Source organism: Macaca thibetana, chromosome 8 (genome assembly GCF_024542745.1).
Source record: "Macaca thibetana thibetana isolate TM-01 chromosome 8, ASM2454274v1, whole genome shotgun sequence".
In the NCBI taxonomy this organism is placed as follows: Eukaryota; Metazoa; Chordata; class Mammalia; order Primates; family Cercopithecidae; genus Macaca; species Macaca thibetana.
The window spans coordinates 135,147,915-135,160,354 of NC_065585.1; the positions used below are offsets into that span (position 1 = coordinate 135,147,915).

The 12,440-nt window shown below is 47.1% G+C and overlaps 1 protein-coding gene and 1 pseudogene across 2 annotated transcripts in view; both read left to right on the top strand.

Moving 5' to 3' along the window:
• LOC126961099 (rhesus theta defensin-1/2 subunit B) overlaps positions 1-7,067 on the top strand; it is a 44,398-nt gene extending 37,331 nt beyond the window's left edge. The window contains exons 1-3 of one of the 2 annotated variants that reach the window (XM_050801152.1): positions 4,479-4,594; positions 5,959-6,145; positions 6,833-7,067. In XM_050801152.1, the coding sequence (XP_050657109.1) occupies positions 5,971-6,145; positions 6,833-6,888 (231 nt within the window). In that variant the 5' untranslated portion in view covers positions 4,479-4,594; positions 5,959-5,970 and the 3' untranslated portion in view covers positions 6,889-7,067. Of the gene's footprint in view, positions 1-4,478; positions 4,595-5,958; positions 6,146-6,832 lie in introns of those variants that run through there. The other variant, XM_050801144.1, reaches the window with a different exon arrangement.
• Positions 1-12,440, top strand: part of LOC126961111 (defensin alpha 4-like) — an 84,532-nt pseudogene that overhangs the window by 44,666 nt on the left and 27,426 nt on the right.

Sequence of the window (12,440 nt, forward strand, 5' to 3'; positions counted from 1 at the left end):
GACCTCTTCATCGGGGGTACCGATCCTATTCATGAGGACTGCACCCTCCCGACCTCATCATCCCCCAGAAAGCCCCACCTTTTCATGCTATCACCAGGGGAGGGATTTCAACATACGAATTTCAGAGGGACAAAAACATTCAGGCTGCAGCACCATCCAATACAGAGGAAGCGAAAGATAAAAACTTCTCATGACTTTAGCCCAACAAATGGCACGGTGCTAAGTCAGGTGTGTTCAACTGGTCAACATGTCACCCGACCTAGATTCAACAGGAGAGAATTTCACCTCCATTCTTATGTGAAAAGAGTCAGGGATTTAGGGCCACCTTTTAAAACAGTTCAAGGAAGTTATTCCTTCATGGTTTATTGTAAAATTGCTGCAGACAACGACACCTGACACATAGAAAACCTGAGAGAGGCAGCTAGAAAAAGCAGATAAATTGCAGGGAGCTTGGATTTCCTGCCTGTCTCAGCTGGATCTGCAGGCCCGGGAGTCTCTGTGTGGCACAGGCTGCACCATGATCCTCCCTGCAGGAGAGTGGACAAACGGATGCGGGGAGGGACAGGACGGTGCTCTCTGAGGAGCTGCAATGTGGCCAGTCCTCCTCAGAGCTCATCCCCATGCAAACGCTCTGCCTCATGCTAACATACATGCTGTGTTCCATGACTGCCCTTCTCTACCGGGTCACAACCAGGTCTCAGGGGCCTGCCCAAGGTCCACACACACTATCTGCTGGGGCCACCAGACAGCCTCAGCATGTGTGGGAATATCCTTGCTGCTCCGGAGGCCTCTCTCCTCTCAGGCCTGCACCTGCACCCTCACCCACAGCTTCCCCAGAATATTTCCTCCAATCCAGTGATGTCAAGGCTCTTATGGAGAGTTCAGACTCACTTCAATGTTTCTTGTATGTGTATGAAAGAAGAGCTTAAGCCATGTCTACTGTCACTGGGTGTTGACACTGGTAGAGAGAAGAGGAAAATTGGACTGGGGGTGGGGACTGAGGATAAACATGGAAGAAAAAGTGTTGCAAAGACTTTAGGCGAAACTCCTGCTTGCTTAAACTCTAGATTTCTGCGAAGGTTCTGGGGCACTCCAAAAGGAAATGTGAAAGGGACTGCAAGAGAAGAATCTCTGTGTTATTCAGGATGAAAGTTTGAAAGCCACTGGACAAGGAACAGGTGCAACCTCAACACAGGCTGGGAAAGGAGTACCATGCACTAGCTGGGAGTGCTCACCACTGCAGCCAAGCCTGGGAGGGAAGGACATCAGGACACCAGGTTAGGGGTGAAGAAGGCAGAACCAGGAGCCACCACTGACTCAGAGCCACCACTGACTCGGAGCCACTTGCAGCACATTCTGTGCTCCCTGAACTCCTGAAATCACTCTGGGTGCTGCTGGTACGGCTGCTGCTGAACCAGACACACAAGAGCTGTCAGGTTGTGCAACAGCAGCAGTAAACGGAACTCCCAGAACCCACATCACTTCTTGTGTGACCACTTGGGAAGGCCACCAACACCAGCATGGCCACTACCTCAGACAACAGTGCCCCTGCCCAAGAGACCATCCAGGGAGATATCAGCTTCACTGGAACCAGACACGTCAATGAATCTTGTTATTTTTCAACTTACATTTTAGATTCCTGGGTCCATGTTCAGGTTTGCTATATGCAGGGTGGATCTATAGGGCAATGTTGAGGGTTTGGGTACAATTTATCCAATCACTCAGATAGAAAGCATACTACACAATAGACAGGCCTGCAACATTTGCCCTCCTCCATCCCTGTTCCCTCTGCCAGTCCCTGCTGCCTATTCTTCCCACGTTTATGTGTATGAGTCCATGAGTACCCGCTGTGTTGCTCCCACTTATAAGTGAGATCATGCGATATCTGGTTTCCTGCTCCTGCGTTAATTCACTAAGGATAATGGCTTCCAGCTGCATCCATCTTTCTGCAAACAACACAATTTCATTCTCTCTTATGACTGTAGCATTCCATGATGTATATGTGCCACATTTTCTTCATCCAATCCACCACGGATGGGCATGTAGGTTGATTCCATGCCTTTGTTATCATGAATGATGCTCGCATGAACATACGAGTGCGTGTGTCTTTTAGGCAGAATGATTTGTTTTCCTTTGGATATATACCCAGTAGTGGGATTGTTCAGTGGAATGAGAGTTCTCTGTTAAGTTATTTGGCAAATTTCTAAACTGCTTGCCACTGTGCCTGAAATCCTTATCACTCCCCCAATAGTGTATAAGCCTTCTCTTCTCTATGCAGTCCTGTCAATATCTGTTATTTATTTGAATTTTAATTACAGCCATTCTGACTAGTGTGAGTTAGTATCTCTTTGAGATTTTAAATTGCATTTCTCTAATGATCAGTAATGTAAAGCATATTTTCCTTTTTTTTTTTTTTTTTTTGGCCTTTTGTAGTCTTTTTTTGAGACATATCTGTTCATGCCCAGGCATACATTTTAAAGGGGTTATTTCTTTTTTGCCTACTTATCTCTTTAAGTCCCTTGTAGAGGAAAATCACTTCGACCATGAAGTCACCACCAAACAGCCTCTCCTTACTGCTGCAGGTACGGATCTCGCTATCCCCAAGACACGCCACTGACTCATGTCCAGTAACCAAACCCTTGCCTTTCAGCTTCCTTTACCTTGTGCTTTGCTGGGTACCCCAAGGTTGACATCATTGAGTGGAATTTTGCTGAGATCACCATTTGCCTTCAGTGTAATCCCATTACTTTATGGTGCAAGGAACTTATAGAGTCTCAGTCAAATTTTAAGGCTGTCCTAGAAGCTATGCAAAAACTATGAACTTGGGGGACCTGTGTGTAACAACCCCATGCCCAAATCTAACCAACTCTTCAGTGATAACCCTCATGCAGTGCTGGGGAAATGCCTATGGACTGGAGTGTGTTCTGTGTAGAGGAAGCAAGTCCAGGTTTCACTTCTAAAGGACATGAAGGCATTACCAGAACTCAGAGATCTTCCTCATGTGCATATACACCACTTCATATTTTGCCCTATAACCTTGTCACTAGGCCCCTACAGGCACCTGCTAATGCCCTAGAACCTAAAACCTTCACCTGGGCCTCAGTTTCCCCAAACAGCCCGACTTTCTTTTTCTGCTGGGATGAGACTTTTGCTGACTTCCTCCAATGCTGAAGTTCCTGGGGCTGTCACACATCAGGAGCTCACTGCTTCCTCAAGAGACAGCCAACCCCACTGCTCTGCCACAGCGACCACCCCCACAAGGCTTGAGACACCTCTTCCTTCATTAAGATTGAGGGAGATGCTTCAGCTGTCACTCCACTGCCCCCAGTCCACCACAGCCCAATACCTGCTTCCTTCACACAGAGCTTCAGGGGAGGCCATGAGTGCCCAGCCTGCTGGACCGGCGCTGTACACGACCCTCCCATGGTGACAGGGGCTTCCCGGCCTGCACACTGGGTTCAGCAACCTCACCTTAGGTATTTATTCCCTCAGGAGTGACTGATTCTTTTCTCATTTTCAGAAACCTTATTCCACCTACCTCACTATGAGAAAGAGACTGAGGGTAATGAGCGGTATATTTAAAACGTAAACGAGTCTCCCTAGGACTTCTCAAACAACACAGGAGGGACCAGAGGAGCTGAAGCCCGCATATCTCAAGCACTCAGTGATCGTCCCACTCATGCTGTGTGTATGGAGACTCATAAGCCTGCCCAGAATTGGCTACGGAACAAGGTATTTGAGCACACAGCACCAGGTGATCCAAGCTAACACCCATCTCGCTGCTACCTTGGCCGCCTCCCTGAGAGATTTCCAAGAGACATTAGGTCTCAAGCAGCAAACTCAGGAGTCCTTGGACCCGATGGTCCTAGACACTCGTTTAGCCTTAAACTGTCCATTGCCCAAGCAATGAGGCAACTGTCCGCTCCAGGGAACCACATGCTGTGTGCACATCCTTAACGAACCCAACAGAATCTGCCCTGCCTGGAAACACAAGCCGAGGTGATATTCAGTCTCAACCAGGTGGTCTGCAACATCCCAGCCCAGCCATCGGCTTTGATGTTTTGTTATGGTGAGAGCACAGGTACTGGGGAGGCTGGTTCAGGCAAGATTCCTAATCCTTTCCTGTGCATGGGTGTCAATTAGGTCAGGTCCTTGTCTCGCTAACAGAGCGTATCCTGTGAGATGCAGGCCAGGCTCTCTTGGGGGCTTTAAATATTCCCTTGATGCAGCGAGCTCAGCCTCAGCCACCAGCACAGGCATCTCGGGGTCCATTGTCTTAGGAGTCATGGGGAATCCATCGTTGGTTGCTGCCTGGGCCTGGCCAGGGCTGAACTGACCAAGGAAGATAAGGGGAGCCTCCCTGGACTCCTGTGTGAACCCAGGCTTCCCACCAAATTTCTCAACTGTCCTTGCCAAAAGAGTTATTTAATGTACCCAACGGAAAGTAACCCAGGATATTAGGACACCTGATCCCAAATGACACTTAAATAGGGAAGTCCTCTCCTGTTTGTGCACAACTGCCCTTGCTACAGGAGAACTGGGACAGAGGACTGCTGTCTGCCCTCTCTGGTCACTCTGCGTAGCACAAGGATCTGTAAGTAACAGAAACCTTAAACTTTCCCATTGAGGTTTCAACATGGAAGCTGTGTCCCCAGTCTGACCTGTGACTCCTGGGCCACCCCAGAGGGACCTAGTGGGTGAATTCCCTGCTGTGCTTTTCTGTCTGAACCTCTGGTGGCTGCTGGGAGCATTGGCTACCAGCTCAGTTAATAGAGAAACTCAAGGAATTTCTGTCTAAATATACATGTCCTACTTGACACGTCCAATAGAGCAACAGTAGCTCCTTAAAACATTCTTTGATGTGGAGAAAAGCCCATCCTGCTCCTCAGCCTATTTTTCAATCAGGTTATTTGTTATTTGCTATTGAGTTGTTTGACTTCCTTATGTATTTGGATATTTACCCTTTCTAGCATTTAGGGTTTGCAGTCATTGTCTTTCATTTTCTGGGTTGCTTTTTCATTCAGTTGTTTGTTGTTTTGTTTTTTGACGTGCAGATGCTTTAGCGGTCAACACAACTCCACTTGACTATTTTCCCTTTTATTGCCTGTGTCTTTGATGTCATAGCGAAGATATCATTACCAATATCAATGTCAAAGTGTTATCTTCATATGTTCCTCTCATTATTTTATGGTTTCAGGTCTATGTTTGGGTCTTCGATCTATTTTGAGTTGATTTGTGTATATAGTATACAATAAAGGACCACATGTATACAAATGTCAAATCCTAAGGTGGTATACAGTAGATATAAATCATTTTCAATTTTTATTCATATCTCAATGGAGCTGGAAAAATAAATTTTTGGCTGTAGACGAACTTTTTACCTCGATATCACTGTGTTCATTTCACCTATCGTATGGTAGGGTCATTGTCCTCTTCACACTGGCCCCTACAGGAGGCTACTCACCCCATGCCTTCATGAGACTGGTCATGCCCTTGATGCCTGCAATAAATGACCCTTCACTTGACAGGAAATTCATGCCTGCTGCCAGAGTGTAGACCTATAGAGAGTAGTGGGGCCATCTGAAGGAAAGGAGACATTTGTAGCCTGAACTTACTGAACAAAGCACTGCTGTTATCCTTTGGTAGAACAGTAAAAAGTAAATATGTAATGAAGTGAGAAACAGGAAAAAGATGCCAGGTTCCTCATCTTCACCATCCTCTCCACCCAGCACAGACACTAAACATAGAGATTCAAACTAGAGTGAAAGCTGGGAGAGCCAAGGAAGAAAACATGGACATTGAGACCAATGGGATCCCATACAATCTCCAGTGAAATGCACACCTCCTCTCTCTGAGAAGGTTCAAGATTTCCTGTCTCTGAGCCTTCTCTCTGCAGACATAGAAATCCAGGCTAACTCCTCTCTCCCGACTTGTCCGCTCCTGCTCTTCCTCCTCCAGGTCACTCCAGCCATGAGGACCTTTGCCCTCCTCACTGCCATGCTTCTCCTGGTGGCCCTGCACGCTCAGGCAGAGGCACGTCAGGCAAGAGCTGATGAAGCTGCCGCCCAGCAGCAGCCTGGAGCAGATGATCAGGGAATGGCTCATTCCTTTACACGGCCTGAAAACGCCGCTCTTCCGCTTTCAGGTGAGACAGGCCGGCATGCAGAGCTGCAGGGTCTAGAGGGATGGATGGGAGACAGAGTCGGGAATCGAGACTCAATGGTCCATGTCACTTAGGTGGCTTCATTTAGCATCTCTGGGCCTTGGTTTTCTCATCTATAAATTGAATAGAGAGCCAAAGAAATCTAACAGGTTTTCTGTCTTTAAAGACTTGAGGCAGCTCTGCCTGGAGAGTAACAATCCTTTTATTCCTTTACTTCCTTAATGATCCTTTCACTTTAGAAAATCAATAAAATTAAATAATAAAACTTGAAATGAAGATATGTCTGGGAAATTCAGTAGGTTTAAGATATAAATAGACAGTCTGACTAGTTCTTTCTGGAATCATACAAGTAGACTTCACTATAAGGAGAACATTTTACTGTATCTATAGAATACTTTTTGAAAAGCAGAGCCAAGCCTAAGAGTGTGTTCAGGTGTGTGTGTGTGATGGGGCAGAGGCACAAAAATGAGAGCAAATGAGAATAAGTCTCAGACACTGCATGGCCGGCACTGCTCTGTGTATTTATTCCTATTGACTGAGGTTGTTCATGCTACCGGCCCTAATGCAGCCAACATCATTCCTCAGCTAGCACGTGACTTCTCCAGAATTCCCTTTACCACCCACTGCAGACCTTCTGATCCATTTATGATGCTCTCTTTGTGTCCCCAGAGTCAGAGAGAGGCTTGAGGTGCATTTGCGTACTAGGAATTTGCCGTCTGTTATAACGGCATTTGCGGTCCTGCGACTTTTGTGGTTGACTCTATCGGATCTGTTGCCGCTGAGCTTGCAAAATCAAGAAAAACAAGCTCAGAAGTTACTTTGAGAGTTAAAAGAAATTCTTGTTACTCCTCTACCTTGCCCTAAATTTCCTTTTCTCATCCCAAATAAATACCTTCTCGCAAGATTTCTGTCTTTACATCTCTTTCACATTTGATGTGTCTTTGTGTCTCAAGATACTTGGGATGCACCTACCAGAATCCTAGGATTTTAAACAAAACAAAATTCCAAATTCTAGGAATTTCAAGCAGGAGTTTGGGCTTCAGACTCAAATGGAAATGAAGGCCCAAATCACACCACCAATCTCCCATCCACTGCTCTGTCTTTTCACTCTGCCTCATTGGCTCAGGATCCACTCTCAAAGAGCTCCCGTGTGCTGGGCAAACAATCATTGTCAGTTTAAAGTTCATGCAGTCACAAAATCATTCCACCTCAGGAGAAACCAGCATGGTGTGTGCTAAAGAATTGGAGTTTAATCAAACGTGTTCAAGTCACACATTTGCCTTTTAAGATGTAAGGTTAAAGGAGATCCACTGAAACAACTTTAAGAGGGAAATGGATTGTTAGCAAAGGTGGGATTAATGGTACAGAAAGTGCAGCAGCCCACACCGGGATGTCCTCATTAGGAGCACCCTCCAGTCATGTCTACTAAGACCTGGATTTCAAACCCATAAAGTCATCTTCACACCCACAAAATGCACACGCACAAATGCTCCACTGCACTTTGCAACACGCATGCTCTTGTGTTGCCTTAACACCTCTGAGAACCTGATTCTGCCTGGAAAACACAGCTTCAGAGGAGATAAGGGATGAGGGAGGGAAAGCGATTCACCAGGAACACGGCAGCCTTCTTGTTTCTGCAGGGTGCTGAGGCAGCTCAGGGTTCCTGGCACCCCACTGAGACACCGCATGGATGGGGAAGCCCATGCAGAACTCAGGGAGGACAGAGTGGGCGCCAACCTCAGTGCATCTCCTCTAGCTCACCCAGGGTTCAACCTTTCCTGCCTTTGTCTTCAGGGAAGTTGATGCCAATGGCTCTCCCTACTGCAACAGTCTGATTCCTATTTCACCATCTTCAATAAGCGCCTCCTTCACATTTCTAAAACGTCTTGGTGAATTTTTTTTGTACAATAAATGAAATAAGTTTCTTTTGTTATTTCTTTTCTAATTTTCTTAACCCAGCTACGAGCAAACCCAGAAGGAAAGAGATCTGAAAAGTACTCATTCTGTTTTAGGAATATCTGAATTTTTTCCTTTTTCACTAAGAAACAAACAACTCGTGAAGAACCTAAGGGAAAGAGCTCACTCTAACATTTCCTCTCAGTCACCCTCCCAACCTCTCAATGCTGTATCCTCCTGGCTGACAGTGACCCCCCACCTATGTTTCCAGCCCTCCACCCCATGGTCCTGCCACTACTTGGAATTCCTCCATCTCTCAATCTCAAGTATGAAGGTCCCAGTCGCTGAGTCACCGGCTCTCCTTCCAGCCTCTCCCACAGCCATCCTCCGTCCCTGCTGATCAGAACCAGTAAGGCTGTTCTCCCACAGAAATGTGCATGGGAATCATCCGGGAGTCTGTTCCCCAGGCTGCACCCGGGACACCTGTCATCTGCCCTCATTTCCTCTTCTTATGCACTGTACCGTCTTTAACTCAGATTATCTGAGCTAGGTAATGTTTTTATATCATTTTCAGGCATATTAGTTGAGTTTTGCATTCGAGTTTAAGAAACCACAATAAGCTGAGTTAACATTTTCACTGCCACACCTGAAAATTAAGAAAGAATTCTGGCTTCATAAAGTCTCTCATTGAAGGACTCAAAGCGTAAGTGATCTTGTTGTCTTTACCTGTTATTCCCCCATTTCTCTCTTGATCTTAACTTGGGTTCTCTCCCCAGGTGGCAGCCATGTGAATTGTGGTTATCTCCCCACAGCCTCCATTGCTGATCTCAGGGAGAAAACCCCTACTTCTCTCTCCATTGTTTCAGCCAACTCCCGAGTCCCATGCCCTCCTCTGAGTCTGTCACTGAGGGAGAGGTTGAGACTCCACCTGGATCCCACACTACCCCTGCTCCACACAGGAAAAATTCAATCTAAGAATGGGAGAGGAGGGTTTCTCAGTCACTCCATAGAGTTCACAATTCCACGCCCCCACCACAATGGGCTCTGTGACACTTTGAGAAAAAATCTAGAAAATTCACTCCTATTTCATCAATATATTAGAGAAGTTGAGATTTACACACACAGAATATGTACATATGCAATTCCTCACCAATACTGTGGAAATGCCCTCTGTTCATCTAGGACTGTATGAAAGACAACACAAAAGTTAATGGATTAAAACAGCACGATCAGGTCTTCATTCACACATTTGCAATTGGGACATGGCTCCCTCCACAGGCATCGGAGGAGAGGTGCTACTGGGATCTGAAAACCTCATGGCCCAGATGCTTGTGCACAGGAAGAGGGGGTGCTGGGCTGGCTCAGTAGGAGTTCTGACAGGCTGAGGGATGAGACCCTGTGATGCACCGAGGCCAGGTCATGCCAGCTCATGACACAGAAGATAGGTGTGACAACTTTTATCCCACTCAGAGTTAGGAGGATTTGAACCAGAGAGATTTACAAACACTGCATATCAGAGTTTTCTTTTTCCTAGAAAGCTGGTTGCTCTCTGTTCTCTAGCTCGTCCTTGAAACTGGGCTCAGTTCCTCTCCTTTTGCAATGCTTAGACTTCCTCCAAGCATGGTATCTGGGCATCAAAGGCACTAGCAATCTTAGTATATGTGGGGAGCTGGAAAAAAAATACTGTACACCAGATAACTTATAAACAACAGAAATATATTTCTCAGTGTTCTTGAGGCTGAGAAGTCCAAATCATGGTGCCAACAGATTTGGTGTCTGGTGAGGACCAGTTTTTCGTTTCTTAGGTGGCACCTTCTCACTGCTTCCTCACCTGAGGAAAGGAATGAAGGAGCTCTCTGTGACCTCTCCTCAGGGGCATTAATCCTATTCATGAGGACTGCACCCTCCTGACCTCATCATCCCCCAGAAAGCCCCACCTTTTCGTGCTATCACCTGGGGTAGGGATTTTAACATATGAATTTCAGAGGGACAAAAACATTCAGCCTGCAGCACCATCCAATACAGAGGAAGCAAAAGATAAAAACTTCTTATGACTTGAACCCAGCAAATGGCACGGTGCAAAGTCAGCTGTGTTCTACTGGTCAAGATGTCACCCAAGCTATATTCAACAGGAGAGAATTTCACCTCCATTCTTATGTGAAAAGAGTCAGGGATTTAGAGCCACTTTTTAAAACAGTTCAAGGAAGTTATTCCTTCATGGTTTATTGTAAAATTGCTATAGATGACAACACCAGATACATAGACAACCTGTGAGAGGCAGCTGGAAAAGTTGGACAAACTGCAGGGAACTTGGAGTTCCTGCATGTCCCAGCTGGATCTGCAGGCCCGGGAGTCTCTGTGTGGCACTGGCAGCACCAGGACCCTCCCTGCAGGATGGTGGACAAAGAACTGAGGGCAGGGACAGGGAGGTGCACTGTGAGAAGCTGGAAAGTCATGGTCCTCCTCAGATCTCACCCCAATGCAACCCCGCCCTGACCCACACTAACACACACACCGTGTTCCACGACTGCCCTTCCCCACTGGGTCCAAACCATGTCCCAGGTGCCTGCACAAGGTCCACACACACTGTGTCTGCTGGGGCCACTGGACAGCCTCAGCGTGTGTGGGAATATCCTTGCTGCTCCTGGAGGCCTCTCTCCTCTCACGCCCACACCTGCACCCTCAGCAACAGCTTCTCCAGAATATTTGCTCCAACCTGATGATGACAAGGCTCTTCTGGAGAGTTCAGACTCACTTCAATATTCCCTGGAAATTCAAAAGCGTGTGTATGAAAGAGCAGCTTAAGCCATGTCTACTGTCACTGGGTGTTGACACTGGTGGAAAGAATGGGAAAATCGGGCTGCGGGTGGGGACTATGCATAAACATGGAAGAGAAAGTATTGCAAAGGTTTTTAGACAAGACACCTGTTGGTTGAAACTCCAGTGTTCTGCTTAGGTTCTAGGGCAGTCCAAAAACAAATGTGAAGGGGACCGCAAGAGAAGAATCTCTGTGAAATTTGGGATGAAAGATTGAAAGCCACTGGACAAGAAACAGGTGCAGCCTCAACACAGGCTGGGAACCCAGTGGGTCCCAGGAATGGAGTGCCATGCACTAGCCTGGAGTACCCACCGCTGCAGCCAAGCCTGGGAGGGAAGGACATCAGGACACCGGGTTAGGGGTGAGGAAGGCAGAACCAGGAGCCACCACTGACTGGGAGCCACTTGCAATGCATTCTGTGCTCCCTGAACTCCTGAAATCATTCCGGGTGCTGCTGGTACGGTAATATAAAGCATATTTTCATATGTTTGTTAGACTCTTGTCCGTCTTTTTTTGAGAAGTATATGTTCATGCCCTGGCACACATTTTAAAGGGGTTATTTCTTTTTTGCTTACTTATTTGTTTAAATCCCTTGTAGAAGAAAATTACTTTGACCACAAGGTCACCACCAAACAGCCTCTCCTTACTGCTACAGGTACGGACCTCGCCATCTCCAGGACATGGCGCTGGCTCACATCCATTACCCAAAACCTTGCCTTACTGTTTCCCTGACCTCATGCTTTGCTGATTACCCCAAAAATGACCTCCTTAGAGTGGGATTCTGCTCAGATCACCATTTGCTTGCAGTATAATCCCATTACTTTATGGTGCAAGGAATCCATAGAGCTTCAGTCAGATTGTAAGGCTGGCCTAGAAGCGATGCAAAAACTATGGACTCAGGAGACCTGTTGTAATAATCCCATGCCCAAATCTAACCAGCTCTCCAGTGATAACCCTCATGCAGTGCTGGGGAAATGCTTGTGGACTGGAGTGTGTTCTGTGCACAGGAAGTAGGTCCAGGTTTCAATTCTACAGAACACAGGGCATTACCAGAACCCAGAGTTCTTCCTCCAGTACATACACACCCCTTCATATTTTGCCCCTATCACCTCATCCTTGGGCCCCTCCAGGCACCTACTAATGCCCCAGAAACTAAAACCATCACCAGGGCCTCAGTCTCCCTAAGCAGCCCAAATTTTTTCTTATGCTAGGATGAGACTGTTGCTCACTTCCTCCAATGCTAAAGTTCCCAGGCCTGCCACACATCAGGAACTCACTGCTTCCTCAAAGGGACAGCCAACCCCACTGCTCTGCCACAGTGACCACCACTAGCAAGGCTTCAGATGCCTCCTCCTTCCTTAAGGTTGAGGGAGATGCTTCACCTCTCACTCCACTGCCAACAGTCCTTCATAGGACTGTGCCTGCCCAATGCCTGCTGCCTTCAGGCAGAGCTGCAGGGGAGGCCCTGAGCACCCAGCCTGCTGGACCAGCGCTGTACACAACCCTCCCATGGCGGCAGGGGCTGCCCAGCCTGCACATTGGGTTCAGCAACTTCACCATAGG